General features: G+C 35.3%; 2 protein-coding genes across 2 annotated transcripts in view; both read left to right on the top strand.

Annotated features, from left to right (window-relative positions):
- cfap61 (cilia and flagella associated protein 61) overlaps positions 1-14,004 on the top strand; it is a 99,740-nt gene extending 85,736 nt beyond the window's left edge. The window contains exons 22-25 of the mRNA XM_056445531.1: positions 19-95; positions 4,607-4,812; positions 9,553-9,649; positions 13,759-14,004. Coding sequence (XP_056301506.1) covers positions 19-95; positions 4,607-4,812; positions 9,553-9,649; positions 13,759-13,956 — 578 coding nt within the window. The 3' untranslated portion in view covers positions 13,957-14,004. The remainder of the gene's footprint in view (positions 1-18; positions 96-4,606; positions 4,813-9,552; positions 9,650-13,758) is intronic.
- Positions 14,005-18,196: 4,192 nt separating this feature from the next.
- insm1a (insulinoma-associated 1a) lies at positions 18,197-20,710 on the top strand. The gene has a single exon (XM_056481339.1). It carries the CDS (start codon positions 18,399-18,401, stop codon positions 19,548-19,550), a length of 1,152 nt encoding a protein of 383 aa, XP_056337314.1. The 5' UTR covers positions 18,197-18,398; the 3' UTR covers positions 19,551-20,710.
- The last annotated feature ends 911 nt before the right edge of the window (positions 20,711-21,621 follow it).

The following is a 21,621-nucleotide window of genomic DNA, read 5'->3' as shown; positions in this document are numbered from 1 at the left end:
TAATTGTCATGTTCGCAGGGGGAAGGTTACCAGGAGGATACCATTACCTTCATGTGGCAAAACCAGCCTCCAGAAAAACTCCATCAGCTCAGAAAGTATGTTTCACTTCTGCAGTACATTAAAAACCAAGGCCTGTATTCACAAAACATTTTATTTCGACTCGAAGAGTTCTCCTAACTAGCAGTAAACCATTATTAAATCTATAAATAAACAATGGAAAGAGGTCTTAAAGAGACAGTTCACCCAAAAATAACATTTCTGTCATCATTTACTCTCATTTTAAACCTGTTTGAGTTCATTCTTCTGTTGAACACAAAAGAAGATATTTCGAAGAATGTTGACTTCACTTTTTTGTTCCTTTTATGGATGTCAATGGCTGCTTTTTCACAGACATTCATCAGAATATCTTGTTTTGAGTTCAAATGAAGAAAGAACCTCATACAAGTTTGTAACTAGTTGAATGTGAGTATATGGTGAGGACGTATCTCTTTAAGTAGAGATGATGCCAGCATGCTAATTAACTATGCACACCATGACTGGCTGATAGGGGAGGGATCTCTGTAAGAGATTTATTCATAGAAATATTGATATTAGGCGGCACAGTGGCTCAGTGGTTAGCACTGTTGCCTCAGAGCAAGGTTGCTGGTTCGAGTCCCGGCTGGACCAGTTGGCATTTCTGTGTGGAGTTTGCATGTTCTCCCTGTGTTCGTGTGGGTTTCCTCCGGGTGCTCCAGTTTCCCTCACAGTCCATTCTAGGTGAACTGAATAAACTAAATTGGCCGTAGCGTATGTGCATGAGTGTGCATGGGTGTTTCCCAGTACTGTGTTGCAGCTGGAAGGGCATCTGCTGTGTAAAACATACGCTGGAATAATTGGTGGTTTCCGCGGAGGGGACTCCTGATAAATAAGGGACAAAGCTGTTGGAAAATGAATGAATATTAATATTATGTTAACCACATTCACATGTAAACATTTTAAAATGTAGGCTAAGTGTCACTAATTAAACGTGTGTACGTTCAGGCTTATTGCTATTTGTGCTACTCGTAAACAATTAACAGATATGCATATCAAGAGCCTTTTAATTAACTGCAGGATAATCATCATGGCTCTTAGTAAGACATGCTAATGTAACAGAAAGCCAAGCTGGATGTGGGGAATGTTTCTAAAATGTTTACGTGCGTGAGGTGATTTGACGGCAGCAGGCATTTTAGGATAGTTTGTGATTGGTCACAAATATAGTACCTACACATGTATGTGATTTTGGATGCAGCTTTTGTTTAGAATTGAAATTTAAGAGACATTTAAGTGTTTAGAATTGAAATTTAAGAGACATTTAAGTGTTTAGAATTGAAATTTAAGAGACATTTAAGTGTTTAGAATTGAAATTTAAGAGACATTTAAGTGTTTAGAATTGAAATTTAAGAGACATTTAAGTGTTTAGAATTTAAATTTAAGAGACGTTTAAGTGTTTAGACTTTAAATAAGAGACATTTAAGTGTTTAGATTTTAAATAAGAGACATTTAAGTGTTTAGAATTTAAATTTAAGAGACATTTAAGTGTTTAGAATTTAAATAAGAGACATTTAAGTGTTTAGAATTTAAATAAGAGACATTTAAGTGTTTAGAATTTAAATTTAAGAGACATTTAAGTGTTTAGAATTTAAATTTAAGAGACGTTTAAGTGTTTAGAATTTAAATTTAAGAGACATTTAAGTGTTTAGAATTTAAATAAGAGACATTTAAGTGTTTAGAATTTAAATAAGAGACATTTAAGTGTTTAGAATTTAAATAAGAGACATTTAAGTGTTTAGAATTTAAATTTAAGAGACATTTAAGTGTTTAGAATTTAAATAAGAGACATTTAAGTGTTTAGATTTTAAATAAGAGACATTTAAGTGTTTAGATTTTAAATAAGAGACATTTAAGTGTTTAGAATTTAAATTTAAGAGACATTTAAGTGTTTAGAATTTAAATTTAAGAGACGTTTAAGTGTTTAGATTTTAAATAAGAGACATTTAAGTGTTTAGAATTGAAATTTAAGAGACATTTAAGTGTTTAGAATTTAAATAAGAGACATTTAAGTGTTTAGAATTTAAATTTAAGAGACATTTAAGTGTTTAGAATTTAAATTTAAGAGACGTTTAAGTGTTTAGATTTTAAATAAGAGACATTTAAGTGTTTAGAATTTAAATTTAAGAGACATTTAAGTGTTTAGAATTTAAATAAGAGACATTTAAGTGTTTAGATTTTAAATAAGAGACATTTAAGTGTTAAGATTTTAAATAAGAGACATTTAAGTGTTTAGAATTTAAATTTAAGAGACATTTAAGTGTTTAGAATTGAAATTTAAGAGACATTTAAGTGTTTAGAATTGAAATTTAAGAGACATTTAAGTGTTTAGAATTTAAATTTAAGAGACATTTAAGTGTTTAGAATTTAAATTTAAGAGACGTTTAAGTGTTTAGATTTTAAATAAGAGACATTTAAGTGTTTAGATTTTAAATAAGAGACATTTAAGTGTTTAGAATTGAAATTTAAGAGACATTTAAGTGTTTAGAATTTAAATTTAAGAGACGTTTAAGTGTTTAGAATTTAAATAAGAGACATTTAAGTGTTTAGAATTTAAATAAGAGACATTTAAGTGTTTAGAATTGAAATTTAAGAGACATTTAAGTGTTTAGAATTGAAATTTAAGAGACATTTAAGTGTTTAGAATTTAAATAAGAGACATTTAAGTGTTTAGATTTTAAATAAGAGACATTTAAGTGTTTAGAATTTAAATAAGAGACATTTAAGTGTTTAGAATTTAAATTTAACAGACATTTAAGTGTTTAGAATTGAAATTTAAGAGACATTTAAGTGTTTATAATTGAAATTTAAGAGACATTTAAGTGTTTAGAATTGAAATTTAAGAGACATTTAAGTGTTTAGAATTTAAATAAGAGACATTTAAGTGTTTAGAATTTAAATAAGAGACATTTAAGTGTTTAGAATTTAAATTTAACAGACATTTAAGTGTTTAGAATTGAAATTTAAGAGACATTTAAGTGTTTATAATTGAAATTTAAGAGACATTTAAGTGTTTAGAATCGAAATTTAAGAGACATTTAAGTGTTTAGAATTTAAATAAGAGACATTTAAGTGTTTAGATTTTAAATTTAAGAGACATTTAAGTGTTTAGAATTTAAATAAGAGACATTTAAGTGTTTAGAATTGAAATTTAAGAGACATTTAAGTGTTTAGAATTTAAATAAGAGACATTTAAGTGTTTAGAATTGAAATTTAAGAGACATTTAAGTGTTTAGAATTTAAATAAGAGACATTTAAGTGTTTAGAATTGAAATTTAAGAGACATTTAAGTGTTTATAATTGAAATTTAAGAGACATTTAAGTGTTTAGAATTGAAATTTAAGAGACATTTAAGTGTTTAGAATTTAAATAAGAGACATTTAAGTGTTTAGAATTTAAATAAGAGACATTTAAGTGTTTAGAATTTAAATTTAACAGACATTTAAGTGTTTAGAATTGAAATTTAAGAGACATTTAAGTGTTTATAATTGAAATTTAAGAGACATTTAAGTGTTTAGAATCGAAATTTAAGAGACATTTAAGTGTTTAGAATTTAAATAAGAGACATTTAAGTGTTTAGAATTTAAATAAGAGACATTTAAGTGTTTAGATTTTAAATTTAAGAGACATTTAAGTGTTTAGAATTTAAATAAGAGACATTTAAGTGTTTAGAATTGAAATTTAAGAGACATTTAAGTGTTTAGAATTTAAATAAGAGACATTTAAGTGTTTAGAATTGAAATTTAAGAGACATTTAAGTGTTTAGAATTTAAATTTAAGAGACATTTAAGTGTTTAGAATTTAAATTTAAAAGACATTTGTTTCCTTTTTTTATTAATGGTTCCAAATATTAAATTTAATTGTAAGCATGGGATTACATTTCCGCCAAGCATTGACATCACGGATTTAAAAAAACAAGCTCAAGTAAAGAAATTAAAAACGTGAAAAACTATAAAGCACAAAAATAAAAGCTACATGCAGTTTACTGAAAACTGTTGAAGTACACATAAAAATCTAAACTGACCATATTAATTTTGTTAGCCCACATTGTGAGTGAACAATTCATCTGTGCATGTCATTAGGAAAAAAAAATGCTTGTAATCTAAAATTGACTTCATTTCCAGTCTGAGATATTGGGCGTGGCTAACACTTAACCACGCCCATTCAACTGAATGTATAATGGTGAACGTATTGTCTGTGCGGTTTGTAAACTGAGTATCATTAGTGATCTTTCATAAGATTTATGTTAGTAGCTACATGTTTGGTTTTATCCATGCTTGACCTGTAACGTTATATGGCACAAAATAATTAAAGACCGTTCAAAAATGTGAAGCTGTAACCTGAGAGCTGAAATTATGTGTGGGACGTCGATCACAGTAACTTTTATTTCCTGGTTTTGTCTCGGAGATAATTCATTTGCAAATTAAGCACTGATAGACGTCAAGTGAAATTCCTTTGGTTTTAAGATGTTTTGTGAGCACGGGCCTGAGTTTAGGTGTCGCATTAAAGGTTGACCTTCATTAATGGTGTCCTGCAGGGTCGTGATCTGGTGACGGGCTGTGCTGAATCGGGGAACTACTTTCACATCCGCCTCAGTCAGTTTGATGTGGTGGAGGAAATCACGTGTCTGTCTAAGACTCCACTTCCTGTCTCCAACCTGCAGAGTCTCTACAGTAAACACCAGCGGCTGCTCAACAACATCTGCTCACGATACGATGAGGGATTGATCCGGGACATGTACAGGTGCAGCTTCCCTACAGAAACACTACAGTCAATCATTCAATGATGCATTTATACTCGAATCAGAACTCCGCTTTCAGTTCAGAGACTAAATCTGGATTACAGTTAAACTACTTTAAATATACACATACACAGTTGAAGTCTTCAGCTGCTCTTCAGCTGCTTCAGAACGCAGCAGCACGAGTGGTCTTTGATGAACCCAAAAGAGCACATGTCACTCCGCTACTCACCCATTTGCACTGGCTGCCAGTTGCTGCTCGCATCAAATTCAAAGCTCTGATGTTTGCTTACAAAGCGACCTCTGGCTTTGCTCCTTCTTATCTGCTCTCACTTCTGCAGATATATGTGCCCTCCAGAAACTTGCATTCTGTGAATGAACGTCGCCTCGTTGTTCCATCCCTAAGAGGGAAGAAATCACTTTCCCGAACTCTCACATTCAATCTGCCCAGTTGGTGGAATGAACTCCCTAACTACATCAGAACAGCAGAGTCACTTGCTGTCTTCAAGAAACAACTAAAAACTCAACTATTTAGTCTCCACTTTCCTTTCTAATCTTAACTGCCTCTCTGGCTATACCACTAACTGTACTCTCTCTCAAAAAAAAAAAAACTTTACTAATGCTTTGCTTCTTAGACTTTACACACCTGAAACTTGTCTATAGCACTTGTTCACTGCTGCTCTTATAGTTGTGGATATATACATACATACATACATACATACATACATACATATATAAATATATACATACATACATATATATATGTGTATATACTTATGTATATGTGTGTGTGTATATATATATATATATATATATATATATATATATATATATATATATATATATATATATATATATATATATATATATATATATATATATATATATACACACACACACATATACATAAGTATATACACATACATACATACATACATACATACATACATACATACATACATATATATATAACAATTTAACCCAGCAGTTGGGTTTGTACACGTATTACCCATATTTGTCTTGAAATAAGCATTTTCACAAGTCTAATAAACATTCTAAAAACAATCTTAAAGACATTTTTAAAAAATGAAAACCTATGACATATTATAAATGAATGTTTTTTAATAATATTGATTAACATAATAAAATATAATTTAATTATTTGAAAAATATTATCTATTAATATGATAATCATAATTTATCATTTAAAGCAAAATGTTGGTAGAGCAGTTTCTAATTATTTTTCACCTTTTTTTGCATAAAACAAAAAGGGATGCCATGTTTTCAGATGTGTTTTACAGACATCACAGTAATGTTAGAACTTTGGAGAAATTGAAAAATCCATTTGGTGGAAAAACACAGATTTTCAATCACAACGAACGACAACAACAGTTTTTCTGACATATTATTCACCATAAACCAATTCAATTGTTCAGTTCAAAGCCTTAAATTCCCTAAATAATGCACAGGACAATTTATGACACTCCAAATCTGAATCATATCTGTCTTCATCTGGCCACATTATATGCTGAATCATTTGACCTCTGCTCCTGCAAGTGAACAAACACACACACTGAGCCGTCGCTGCTATTGTCCTTACTAATCTGTTTGGCTCAGCTCATATTAAACACTCTTCACTGCTCAGTTTTGATGGCTGTGAATGCGTCCATTAATGTGATCAGAGCCGTCAACATCACTGATGTATGGAGGATATTAGATCAACGTGCTAACAGAAGAGTGTGTGCTGAAGGTTAAAGACAGTTCACGCTAAACTCAAAGTTCAGTCGTTGTTTACTCACCCTCGTTTGATGATTTCCTCTCAATGCACAAGGAAGATCAATCTTTATTCAGCTCAATTAGACAAGGAGCGCATCTGTCAAGATATAAAAAGAGCATCGTTAAAGAAACAGCATGTCTAGCTAGTCATAAACATAATGACAGAACACCGATCACAAGTTCTGCAGTTATTAGATCACAAATATCAGAGGAAGAACAGAAATATTCTCAAATATTATTAGTTTAACATAGCTGTTCTTCATTCGTTCATTTTCCTTCATCTTAGTCCCTTTATTCATCAGGGGTCGCCACAGCGGAATGAACCACCAACTTATCCAGCTTACTGCATGTTTTACGCTAGATGCCCTTCCAGCTGCAATCCAGTACTGGGAAACATCCATACACACTCATTCTCACACACACTCACACACCACGGCCAATTTAGCTTATTCAATTAATCTATAGTGCATGTGTTTGGACTTGTGGGGGAAAACGGAGCACCCAGAGGGCCAACACGGGGAGAACATGCAAACTTCACACTGAAATGGCAACTGATTCAGCTGGGACTCGAACCAGCGACCTTCTTGCTGTGAGGTGACAGTGCTACCCACTGAGCCACCATCCCACCCCTAAATAGCTGTTCTATTCATTCATTCATTTTCTTTTCAGCTTAGTCCCTTTATTAATCTGGGGTCACCACAGCTGAATGAACCGCCAACTTATCCAGCATATGTTTTACGCAGCGGATGCCCTTCCAGCTGCAACCCATCACTGGGAAACATCCATGCACACTCATTCAAACTCATATACTACGGACAATTTAGCCAACCCAATTCACCGGTACCGCATGTCTTAGAACTTGTGGGGGAACCGGAGCACTCGGAGAAAACCCATGCGAATATGTGGAGAACATGCAAACTCCACACAGAAACGACAACTGACCCAGCTGAGGCTCGAACTAGCAACCTTCTTGCTGTGAGGCGAACGTGCTATCAACTGCTCCACTGTGCAGCCCCTAAATTTGATGTAATTGAATAAATATATAAATTTGGTTCTACTTTAATATATTTTGAAATGTGATTTATATATATATATATATAAACAGTAGTGTGAAAAAGTGTTTGCCCCCTTACTGATTTCTTATTGTTTCCCAGTGATGGGTTGCAGCTGGAAGGGCATCAGCTGTGTAAAACATATGTTGGATAAGTTGGCGGTTCATTCCGCTGTGGCGACCCCAGATTAATAAAGGGACTAAGTGGAAAAATGAATGAATGAATGAATGAATGATTTATTATTTTGCATGGTTTTTCACACTAATGTTCATCTAAGGATCTTAGACTAAGGATCATCAAACAAATATGAATAATAGTCAAAGATAACTCAAGTAAACACATCATGCAGTTTTTAAATGAAGGTTTTTATTATTAAAGAAAAACAAAATCTAAAAATACATAGCCTCATCTGAAAATCTGTTATTAAAACATAACTTAAGGTTAGGTTTATCAGAAACCTGAATTCAATTTCTGTAGAGATCCAAAAGATCCTCAAAAGCTAGACATCATTCATTTACAGCTGAGGTCAAAATTAAATTGGTTTTTCTTTTTCAAATATTTCCCAAATGATGTTTAACAGGGCAAGGAAATTTTCACAGTATGTCTGATAATATTTGTTCTTTTGGAGAAAGTCTAATTTGTTTTATTTCAGCTAAAATAAAAGTTTTTTTAACACAGTTTTTTTTAACACAATTTTAAAGTTTATATTATTAGCCTAAAGCAATATTTGTTTTCGACTGTTTACAGAACAAACCATCATTATACAATAACTTGCCTAATTATCGTAACCTGCCTAGTTAACCTAATTAACCTAGTAAAGCCTTTAAATGTCACTTTTCATCATGACAAAGATAAAATAAATCACTTATTAGAATTGAGTTATTAAAACTATTATGATTAGAAATGTTTTGAACAAAAAATTCTTAATTTTGTAAAACAAATATGGGGAAAAAATAGACGGGCTAATAATTCTGATTTTAACTGTATAGTTACGTTCTCTTATTTTAATTTATTTATCTATTTTACATTCAATCTATTTATGTCTTTAATCTGTTATTAATCCATCTCATCATTAACCACTGTAACTGTACCTTTATTAAACATCAATATGACAGATTTTGAGACGTGGTTTGGGGTTTTATAGTCTTTTATTTTGCTAACTGTTTAAGAAGGAACATCCTGATATTCAATGTATTTTTGCATAAACAATGTCATGTATAGTCGAAGTCAGAATTATTAGCCCCCCTATGAATTTTTTTTTCTTTTTTAAATATTTTCCAGAAGATGTTTAACAGAGCAAGGAAATGTTCACAGTATGTCTGATAATATTTTTTCTTCTGGAGAAAGTCTTATTTGTTTTATTTCAGCTAGAATAAAAGCAGTTTTTAATATTTTTAAGAACAAAATTATTAGCCCCTTTAAGCTATATTTTTATTCGATAGTCTACAGAACAAACCATCGTTATACAATAACTTGCCTAATTATCCTAACTTTAACCTAGTTAAGCCTTTAAATGTCACTTTAAGCTGTATAGAAGTGTCTTGAAAAATATCTAGTCAAATATTATTTACGGTCATCATGGCAAAGAGAAAATAAATCAGGTATTAGAGATGAGTTATTAAAACTATTATGATTAGAAATGTGTTGAGAAAATCTGCTCTCCATTAAACAGAAATTGGAAAAAAATAAATAAACAGGAGGGTTAATAATTCAGGGGGACTAATAATTCTGACTTCAACTGGATATTAATTTTGTCATCACAACAGTTGTGATCCTCTCTTTTATTTCTTTGTATTTCTTTTTGGAAACCACCATGACATTTTTTAAGATTCTAACCAAGAAAATTCCACAACAAGAAACAGCATTATAAAAGACTTAGTGTCTCTTTCAAAATCATGTCATTTCCTCTTTTCACAGTTATTTTAGAGAGAACTGGTGCTTGGCTCTGTATCATGATCGTTTCGCTGACTTTGAACAGGAAGTACGTCAGATCATGGACTCGGCTATATTACAGGTCAGTATCCACATCTACATCACTCTATTTATTTATTTTCATAATTGATTAATTGCTTGCATTTCCCTAAGAATTAAAAAAAAATTTGCAAACATTAGAGAAGCTAAAGCTCTTATTGTTTTTTGTTTTTTTTTGAATATTAGTAGTACACAAAATGCATTTCCCTAAGAATAATTGCTCAGCCCCTGCGACCCGGCCCCGGAAAAGCGGAAGAAAGTGAATAAATGAATGAATGAATGAATAATTACATAAATATGAAACATCAAAAATAAATGACATAAAATAATTACATTGACATCCAATAGTTCACACTCAGACATGCTTGACATGCTGTCTCGGGAGAGAACCCTGAGCTCAGATAAATACAAGGGCTCCCGCCTGGTCAATAATCATACAAGGCGGTCCGAGATCAGGTAGGTCTCGAGAGCTCCCCCTGGTAAAGGGAGTAAAAGGAGGAGATGGGGTGGAAGGGGGGATTCTTCCAAAAAGAAGATTTATTGAAAGCTTGAATCACTCTGATTGGATTATTGCTGATTATGCACTGTAAAAAATGGCCGTGATTTCAACGGTAAAAAAACTGTAAAAGTGCTACAGTAAAAATCTGTAACCTGGTTAACAGTATGTTTCCTTAATACATACGGCGAATAACCGTAAATGGACTTTCCCAGAATTCCCTGTACAGCACATCCTTTTTATGCTTTTTGTTGACATTACTCTGGATCATTTTAGTTGTTTCCCCATCAGTTATGTACATTAGAGATTTATGTTATATCTAATGTTGATAAACAATGTTTATTTCCTGACTTTAATTTTATGCGTGTTACCATACTGGTGTTTAGTAGCTGTGTGAATGACACTGAGCCCCTTCTATACACTGATACACTTTTCTGCTTGTGGGAAAAGTTTGTTTGTGATGAGCATTGGTTCATTATATAACTTACTCATCAACACCTGCATATGGCTGTGTTATCATATCTGTCTGTGAAACAAAAGATGTGTAGATGTTGGTAATTTAAAATACAGACATATTACCTCTATAAATTAATAAAATACACTAGTTTACTGTAAAAATGAGAAATTACTTTTACGGTTTGTACCGTATTTTTAACGGTAAAGTACTGGCAACCACAGCTGCCGTTTTTTACCGTAAATTTTACGGATATATTTTTTACAGTGCGGCTGAGAGGCCAGCTGCGATCAAATCATATCACGAGCTCCTCTCGAAGTATGTTGATATACTTCCAACTGAAACGAAATATTGAGTAGAGGCAGAGCTTTCTTTTTTGTGCATCATTCTAGAGGTCTGCACAAGACAAATTTTTTAGTCCTGCTCCTGCCAGGTATTATTCTGCACCCGATCACTCCCCCCGTATGTTCAGCCTTTGTTCACCCACTGCCCACTTAGAATAATTTTATAACAGACCCAACTGTTATCGCTAAATTTAGATCTGAGTTCTACCAGAAGAGAGAGATAACAGATAAAAGCATAGGTTGTGCAAGGATTGTTGGTAAAATGTCAGTTTTGTTTGCCTCTTTGTGATGAGCCATAAGTGCCGCCTTAAATCCCCGGTGCCAGTCTTGTGACTGCTGAAGGGAAAAACTTTGCACAGACTGTACGAAAAAAGCATGTGCAGAAAACACTGGTCATGCATAGGGCCAGACAGAATCTGCGGGCATTTTTTGCTATTTCTGCTGAGAATTCTGTTAAAAATCTGCGGATTTATGCAGAATAATATTGGGAGAATCATAACTAAAAACTTATTATATGAAATAAAAAATAATAAATTTTTAACTTTTACTTCATGTTTACAATGCAAATCCACTTTATTTGGCAAACAAAGCAAGTCTCTCATATAATATCTCTACTAAAAGATAGAAAATATGACTTTACAAACTTTATTGTAAATAAATCATATGAACATTTTCATGTTAGTCAATAATATTACTGAAGTTAATTTAAAAACTGAATAAATATAAATCTACACACATTTACACAAGTAAATAAACAGAATCAATGATGGGCTTAAAATATGCAGAAATCTGTGGTATTCTGTGGTATCACAGATATGCTCTTCTGAATAAGGACTCAGGAACGCTATATCGGTAGACTGCCCGCTCCTGTTCAAATTACACCAGAGTTACCGACTGCTACAGTGTATTAAACAGAAATTTATTTATTTATTTGAAAAAATCTGGTCGGGTCCAGCGGCCCCCGCTGTACAGCCATGAGAATGCAGACCTCCAGTGGCGAATTTAAGCATGGGCAATATGGGCGATCGCCCAGGACGGCATCTTGTCACGGGCAGCATGGAGACACCCCACCCTTTCGTCCGCGATAACACCCCACCCCCCCTCTTCACTAACGTCCACGAGCAACCCCCACTCCTCACCCCTCCACAGTTCTGTTTGGTCCGTGACACCACCTCCGACCGCCGCACTCTTCACTTGCGTGAGGGCGGCATGGTTGTCATTTGCCTAGAGCGTCAGTTAGGCTAGCACCGCTGCTGCAGACTACTACATCATTTCCTCATAGCAAACTACCGGTAAAAGGGGCGTGGTTATAAATATTGTGTCAGAAGCATCACACTGAGGTCAACAGAAAAGGACGGCCATTTTAAATACTAAAGCAAAAGTTCAGACTTTAATTAAAGACTAACATTTTTTTTTCAGTGGATTAACTTGCATAGATTAATTGTTCACCTAAAGAATAACATTGTGCGCTAGCAACGAAAAAAAAAACATTGGAAATTTCTGACTTTAATGCAATGCGTTTAGATCACTTCTAGGTAGAAAAATGAACAGATCTGGTGCTAAAACATTTTACATAATAACAAAAATATAAATAAATAATGCAATTAAATCACAATAAACAGTTCAAATAAATCAATAAAAATATAATAAGCTTCATGCGTTCCTCTGAAAGTGCATGTAATAGTAACCCTCTGCAGCACAGCGTTGCCCTCAGGGTCCATATTGTATCATTTTTCATTTAATTTTTGTAACATCTTTTGACAGAAAAATAGATGTAAGCTTGTTTTATGGAAGTAAAGAGCAGGATCCCAGAGAAAAGAGCAAATCCCATCTGAGGACAATAAGATAGACTGCAGTGACAAAGAAGGAGAACAAGGTTTGAGCAGAAGTGTTAAAAATATCTTCAGAAGATCTAAAAGTAGCTCTGACTATGATTTATAAGTGATCAGTTCACACAGCAGGCAGCACACAAAATAGGGGTCAAATTAATAAGCCAGTAACAAACCACTATATACAGTGCTCAGCATATATGAGGAGTACACCCCTATCAAATCTCTCATTTTAATGAATATTAGATCTAGGGCTAATCTGACCAAATAATCTATGATAACCGTCCAATATTAGTTCACCTACATTGATATGTCAGAGAAAAATATTGAACAAAAAATGTAAAAGAGCAAAATTCAACAGAAACAAACAAATAATTATAAACTTTAGTTGAAATTTTGTAGTTTGTACTTTTTATCCCAATATTTTGCATTAATTTAATTGTATTATCTTCTGTTTCTAAAGATGTTTGGTGAATAAATATTATTGTAATAAATAGATCAGTTTAATAAATCTGTTTTGTTCAAATGCACCAGAATATATGACCTATATTCACAGATAATGGATAAAAATAATCATTTTCAAAATGTGGCGTACTCAGTTATGCTGAGCACTGTAGATATTGTATCTGTTCTTCCCTATTTCCTTAATGATTCTGTCACAATTTGAATAAGATTAGTAAATTATTATTGCTCTCTGATCACTGACTCGTGATATTTGATATATGATATGTGAAGAATTTTCTCTGTGATTTTGTACCATTGTTGCATAACGTTGGCTTAAAGCAACAACAAAATATTTGGGGTTTGGGTTGGGGGGGAGGGGAGGGGGTCAAACCAAAAACAACTTTTAACATTAAAATGTTCCCAAAAGAACCAAAAAATCATGTGGAAATATTTTTGTCATGTCCCATTCAAATATGTGCAGTAGCGGGCTAAAATAAGATGTTCATTTACTACCTCTTTTCAGAATCAACACAAGCTTAGCATATTTGAAAGCTAAAAACCTTGCATTGTGTTTTATCCCTATAGGATGAGAGCGGTTCAGTGTCACTTGAAGAGGCTCTTCAGCAGATCGCGGATGATCAAGCAGAGTCTGATCAGCTCGTGAGCCTCAGCCAGACGTTTCAGAAGAGCCAGGCTTACTCTGCTCTGAGGAACAGCGTTCTGGATTATCTCAAGTACAACAGATACCATCTGAGCATGTACGCGCGCCCGGGACTGCTATAATCAATATCCATTTCATATTAGGAGCATTTACACGCTGCTTTATCTTGTGCTTCCTCATTTCTTTGCATTTGCTGCACCATATGTTTAGGGGGTGGAGGGGGGGGGGGGGTTGTGGGGGGAAGGGCTCAAACTGAAGAAAAAAAAAAGAAAATAAAGAGTCTGGTTTTGTCATGCAAGAAAGTATTTGGTGATAATTCACAACAAATCCGTGCCTTTGCTCTTTTGAATGCTCCATGTATGAAATGTGTGGTGTTATACGTTATGTGTAGATGTAGAGAGTGCAGATAAGAGCAGAGAGAGAGGCAGTTCTGAGGCCTGTGAAGACAGACAGCAGCTGTATGATAATGAATGTGCACCAGAAAATCACAGACGCACGTCATGCAGCACGGTATACATCAGACCTGCTGCACAGGCTACACCACAAACATTATAAAACACTTAGCAGATATCAGATGCAACAATTGCCTTTGTTCAAAACCGGCTCACAATAAAATTTAGGGTCCTGCACGTATGTAGTCGAAGACAAAATTATTCACCCTCCTGTGAAATGAATTCATTTTCAAATATTTCCCAAGTGATGTTCAACAGAGCAGGACATTTTTGCAGTATTACCTGTAATATTTTTTTCTTCTGGAGAAAGTGGTATTTCTATTAGTTTATTTATATTTTTAAATTAATTTATATAATATTTAATTTAAATTAATATAAGATATACGTTTAAATATTATATTGTATATTATTAGCCCATTTAAGAAAGGATATTTGTCCATTGGTTTCAGAAAAAAACACTATTGTCCAACGACTTGCCTAGTTAACCTATAAGTAAAGCCAGACAAAAATCTGTGGACATTTTTTGATATTTCTGCAGGGAATTCTGTAAAAAAAAATCATTGGATTTATGCAGAACCGTAACTAAAAACTTAATATATGAAATAAAAATGAATAGCTTTTTAACCTTTAATGTTTACAATGCAAATCCAATTATATTCACTGGTTTGGTAAAAAAAGCAAGTCTATCATATAATACAGTTAAAGTCAGAATTATTAGCCCCCCTTTGATTTCTTTGGTCTTATTTAAATATTTTCTAAATGATGTTTAACAGAGCAAGGAAATGTTCACAGTATGTCTGATAATATTTTTTCTTCTGGAGAAAGTCTTATTTGTTTTATTTCGGCTAGAATAAAAGCAGTTGTAAAATTTTTAAAAGCCATTTTAAGGCCAAAATTATTAGCCCCTTTAAGCTATATGTTTTTTTCGATAGTCTACAGAACAAACCATCGTTATACAATAACTTGCCTAATTACCCTAACCTGCCTAGTTAACCTAATTAACCTAGTTAAGCCTTTAAATGTCACTAAGCTGTATAGAAGTGTCTTGAAAAATATCTAGTCAAATATTATTTACTGTCATCATGACAAAGAGAAAATAAATCAGTTATTAGAGATGAGTTATTAAAACTATTATGATTAGAAATTTGCTAAAGAAAAATTCTCTCCGTTAAACAGAAACTGTGGGAAGAAATAAACAGGGGGCTGATAATAAAAGGAGGTTTAATAATTCTGATTGCAACTGTATATCTACTAAAAGACAGAAAATATGACTTGTAAATAAATCAAATGAACACTTTCATATTAGTCAATAATATTACTGAAATTAATTTAAAAACTGAATAAATGTAGATTTGCACACATTTACACAAGTAAATAAATTCTGTGTGGGCCTACCTGTAAGTTAAGCCTTTAAATGTCACTTTAAACTGAATACTATCTTGCAAAATACCTAGTAAAATATGATGTAATGTCATCAATATACTAGTTATTAAAACTATTATGTTGCAACTTGAGAAATATTTTAAAAAGCAAAACAATTTCACAGGAGAGCTAATAATGAATATCTTCAACTGTAGAAATTAACAACACAAGATTCTACGAAGAAGATAATAGTTGGCCATTGCTTTTGGTATGTTTATTTCTTTATTTATAACAATTAAAAACTGCATGTTTTACTTAAATGCACATTGAGTGTAAAAATTATAGGTGGGCATAGATACATTTTTTAATCTATATTGATCTCTGGATTAATCTAGATTAAAACGGCTCATTTGAATTCTGCTAAAGGCATTCAGAATATGTGTGCTACCCACATAATAAGTCTTTAAGAATGGGTTTTTCAAGCCAGGTGGTGTATTAGACCAGGGGCTCATCTCCTGTTTCCAAAATGCATCACAAACTGCTTGAGAAACTATGATAATTGGTGATGAAAATAAATTCATAAGCTCGAAACTGTGATTTTTGATCACCTTAATGCGACTAAAGTCATAACTGAACTAAACAGAAATGGAATTAAGACATGTGAAGTGCATATATTAGTGGCATTATTGAAGTAAACACCGCGATCAAACTATTTACTACTACCGTTATGTTGGGCTTTTCACCATATTTTCATCATATGATGCACTCTCAGCTTGCATCATAAAGGCTGCATCCAGATACTACTGAGATTTTCCGACAAGATCCACACACGGCAGTCAGTAAAGGATTTTTTTGTTGTTGTTGTTTTTTTTAATCGCACGGTAAGAGTCTCGCGTTTATGCTGCACATTAACGCCGATAATGGCCCACCACTAGTAAAAATTCAATAAAATGAACACCACTTGTGTGTGGAATCAAATTAAATCAAATGACTGTAATAGATCTCTCTAAATTGCAATTGTACTAAAATAAATCAAACGTGTAAAAAAATAATTCAATCAAATTAAGCTTTATATACAGTCAGGGGCGGATTTAACAAATAAGCAAGGTAAGCGGCCGCTTAGGGCCCCAGGAAATCTGAGGGCCCCCAAATAAATATCTAGACATATAAATGATCCCTATAAATTATCTATAACATTGTTTTCTATCATATTTTGAATGGTGAGGGTCTAAAATTTTTCATTTGAACAGATTTATCTGCGCAAATTTCTCCCCCACCTTAAATCATGGACCAGTCCAGCAATCAAATGAGTAAAGAGTTAGTTTTAAAAATGAAAGACTTCATTCATTTTCTTTTCAGCTTAGTCCCTTTATTAAACAGGGGTTGCCACGGCGGAATGAACCACCAATTGATTCAGCGTTTGTTTTACATAGTGGCTGCCCTTCCAGCCGCAACCCAACACCGGGAAACAAAAGAGTTTATTTATTATATTTAGTTGTGAATTCAAATCGTTTCAAATGTTTTACAAGATGCTTTACATGTTGTTATTATTTTGCATTGATATAAAAAATAGAAAAGGAGATTGAATGACATAAAAAACAGCTAAATAATAATAATAATAAAAATAAAAAGGTGCATTAAAGAACTTTTGAGGTCCATGGCTGGAATTGCTTAATGCCCCAAAATTACTACATCTGCCCCTGTGTACAGTATGTGTAAGCAGTCCAGTAAAAGACATGCATTTAAGACTATCAAACAAAGCTCTGACAGACGCAACAAATGTGGTTGTCAAAGTTAGGTCATGAAGCCATCTGGCATGGAAAACGGGTCTTGTTGTATGTAGAAATCAAACTAAAACGCTCATTAGGAGCTGTTGAATCACATGCAACAAATGTGCGAGTCTGGAACTCAATTACGCCATTTTTCGAACGCTCTCTTCTCTCTCACAATGATTGCGATGGAGATGACCAGAAATTCCGCTATGACGAGACCGTTGCATTGGAATGACATCATGCACGAGCTCGGCGCTGACGGCACGGGTGAGTCTGAGACCGAGATGAGTCCGTTTGAACAGAAGGATGATGTGCGTCTGTCGCCGCGGCGCGCGCAAGCGTGTCTTTTGTGATGCAAACGAGAGGAGCCTCTTTTATGAATTATGTATGCGCGCGATGAGTGATTAATACGTCCCGCATTCAACTGTCGCACATGTCCCGAGCCTGCGGGCGTCTGATTTATACATTTAATTAGTTTGCAGACAAATTACGCATGCAACTCGCAGCCGCTTTCCGCGCTGCAGAGCGACTCCGAACCAGGGTCGCGTTAAAAGTGAAGGCGCGAGCATTAAAGCGCACTTCTTTGTTGCCGTTTCCCCCCTTTTAATTTGAAATTCTGATGCTCTGAGAGTGAAGGAGCCCCTAAAGGATGCTGACAAAGGCAGGGCACGTGCGCATTGACGGGAAGCATCAAAGCGTGAAAAGAGGAGGAACCAGCGTGTGCCTAAAGCATCCTAATATAATAAAGCTCAGGTACATCTGCCCGAGCAATCTGCAGACCCTCCCATCCCCAAATCCATAGGGATTCAGCTCCATCTGATTGGACGATGCGGCGAGGGGCGAGAACAATGTCATCATTCCTGCTTAAAAAGACTGCCGCTATGCTTTCGTGATGGAAAGATCACCGCGCGCGTCCAAATATAGTACCAGGTGTGCCTCTGATTCCAACCCGACTGAAGTGCCTTTCAGCTGGCGAAGATGCCCAGAGGATTTTTAGTCAAGCGAAATAAGAAAGCGACACCTGTTTCGTACCGGGTCCGCTCGGAGGAGGATGAGCAGGGCGCGTTTGTCGCGCAGGATGTTCCGAGCGCGCGCCGCCCGGTGTCACCCGTGCAGTTTGGGAACCCCGAGACAGTCTACCGGGCTATGTACAGCCCGACGCGTCCCGTCAGCAGAGAGCACGAGAGGGCGTGCTTGGAGCGGCGCTTTAATCTCGGCTCGCCCATCTCAGCGGAGTCTTTCCCGGCGGCGCCAAACTGTTCCGACCAAGCGCCGGTGGATCTTAAAATCGGCTCCAGCAACAGCAACCGAACAGGCACCACATTAACCACTAAAAGACCCGCGTCTGACACAGAGCGCAAAGGCAAAACGGCATCCAAGAAAGCCAAAGCCATGCGGAAGCTGCAGTTCGAGGATGAGATGACCACCTCTCCTGTGCTCGGACTGAAGATCAAAGAAGGTCCGGTGGAGCAAAAGCCCAGATCGCAGTGCGCAAGCGGAGACAAGCCGCTCGGAGAGTTCGTCTGTCAGCTGTGCAGAGAGGCATACGCGGACCCCTTCTCTCTAGCTCAGCACAAATGCTCCAGGATCGTCAGGATCGAGTACAGATGTCCCGAATGCGACAAGCTCTTCAGCTGCCCGGCGAACCTCGCCTCACACCGGCGGTGGCACAAACCCAAGCAGAGCGCGGAAAGCAATAAAACACCCGCGCCCGAGAAAGAGGAGACTTCCAGCGACAGGGACACTCCTAGTCCTGGGCTTTCCGAGAGCGGCTCGGAGGACGGCCTGTACGACTGCCAGCACTGCGGGAAGAAGTTCAAGCGTCAGGCGTACCTGAAGAAGCACGTGACGGCGCACCACGACGCGCCCGGAAAACCCCAAAGCCACGCGCCTCTGAATCTCAGCGCCTCCGAGTGTCACCTGTGCCCGGTGTGCGGGGAAAACTTCCCGAGCAGGATGAGCCAGGAGCGCCACATCCGCCTGCAGCATTCGGCGCAGGTCTACCCGTGCAAATACTGTCCGGCCATGTTTTACAGCTCGCCGGGACTTACGAGACACATCAACAAATGCCACCCGTCGGAAAACAGGCAGGTGATCCTGCTCCAGATGCCGGTGCGTCCAGCCTGCTGAAAACAAGCTGTGCCTTAAACCAGTGCTTCCCAGCCCGCGACCTTCTAGATTGGATTGGATGGCAGGGGGTTTGGGAAGCACTGCCTTAAACCACAGAATCAACCTGGATGAGCATCACACGCGAATCCTGCCATTTTCTAATCTACAACTCTTAAAGATGAAAGGAGTTTTTCCGAGTGATGTCATTGAAGAATCAGTGTTCGATTCTGCGAAAGAACGGCGAACGTTCTAAAATCGAAGAACGCTTTACGCAATGGAAACACTCCAACGCTTGATTTTTTAAGAGGGTAAAGTAGTTGATCTGAAGGTGGTACAACAGGTTAGACTGTTCGCTTCTTTTTCTAGGATCTCCGCACAAGTGCTTTTAGCTTTTAGACCTAAGAATCCTAGAACTTGCCTTTGAATTCACAGGCTGTACATACATTTTTCCATCGTTTCTAGCTTTAATAGAGCTTGTGAATCTGTGGACGTTTGACTGTAGCTTTGAAAATAACCTGCTGACATGGGTTTCTCCCTTTAGTGTAGCCAGAAATGCCTTGAATTAGATCTCGACATGCTGTAAAACTGCCTTAATCATGTAAATGTCGGAGTGATTGCGGTTACTGATGATATTTTGTTTTTTAAATACTATTGTTGTTATTATTATTATTCGCATCAGTGTGTGTGTGTGTGTATATGTTCGTGATTATTTATCCAATTATTATTATTATTTATTTATTTCAAATGTTTTATTTAAATTATTCCTTTGCCTCATTCGTTTGTGATTGATTTTGAAATTTGTCTCGACAGCCAAATGTTTCTTTTATTGATCTGAAGGTCGACCTTCGAGTCTGAAATCCACCTTGCATTAGATACAATCCTTTATATTAATTTATTTTTTATGTTACGTCTGACATGCTCAGCGCTTGTGTGTGTTTCTGCAGTTCTGCTATTTGTCCAAAAATTACTTATGATAATAATAATAACAATAAACCGTCCAAAAAGTCTAATGGGATCCACCTGATGTGACATTCCAGCAATCTGAACACGTGTGTGTGTGTCGACATGTGGAAACCCAGACACTGTGAACACTTACATCTTCATCATCTTATCTTCTTCTACTTCTTATAATGAAATGTTTCCGTCTGGATTCTGTACCAAGATACGTCTGCACTTAATAAAACACGTCAACTTAAAATGATCTGCTTGTCTGTGAATAAATGCATCCACAAAACAGCACCACACACACGCACATCTCAAATTGATATTCGGTGTTTAAAATGCTGGAATCGATTTGTGTTGGGACAACATAAAGGAATTAAGTTTACTCATTAGTTTTTACAAATTTAAGTAGGTTGAACATAAAACAATTGAGTCGTCCCAAAGAAATCTCAAGAATTGTGTTGTTTCAGCTCATTTTAAATCAGAAGTGTGAGCAAAATATTTCTTGAGTAAACTTTATAGTGTTTAAAACAGAAACGAGCTGAATTAGAGGAGCAAAAACTGATGCTGTTCTTCATCTAAACTATTTTTAACTCTTTAATTCTTTATTAAATTAATAAGAGCAACATGTAATAATTTAGTGAACAATATTTTCCTTCTCTTTAATATTTAAAACTCCCAAATCCCAACCAAAGAGGCCGCTTTAAAAAAATAATCTAATAATGAAATTAAGAATGCCTTTTACACATTTCCAGTGTAAACCAAAACATAATGAGCTGATGATACTGATGGTAGATTGTTTGGTTTGGCAAGCTGTCTGTACAGTGTACAAGTTGATGCATCTCTTAAAGACAGAATGGAAAATTGTCGGGCACGATGAATATTTCAATCCTCACGTTTTATATGAGAATTGTGTCCTTAATCAGGTGGAAAGGATTCTGAATGGTCCAACTCATTTTTTGTTTCTTCATTATGAACTGCTTCCCTCATGTAGGAGATATAGAGTTACTACTAAGTGTAGGTTGAACTGATATAAGAGATCCTTTGTAGCTGTTTCAGTGGGTTTATTTAACAAGAGTTTATCTTAATTGTTATTATAATTATTGTAATTATGGTATTTTGTATTGTTTTTATTGTTTGTTTTTATATA

Source organism: Danio aesculapii, chromosome 20 (assembly GCF_903798145.1).
Source record: "Danio aesculapii chromosome 20, fDanAes4.1, whole genome shotgun sequence".
NCBI classification, from domain to species: domain Eukaryota; kingdom Metazoa; phylum Chordata; class Actinopteri; order Cypriniformes; family Danionidae; genus Danio; species Danio aesculapii.
This window is presented reverse-complemented; position numbering and strand designations above follow the sequence as displayed.

What these genes read in the sequence shown, in the direction of transcription:
- insm1a (XM_056481339.1), top strand. Translation starts at nt 18,399, where the DNA reads ATGCCCAGAGGATTTTTAGTCAAGCGAAATAAGAAAGCGACACCTGTT.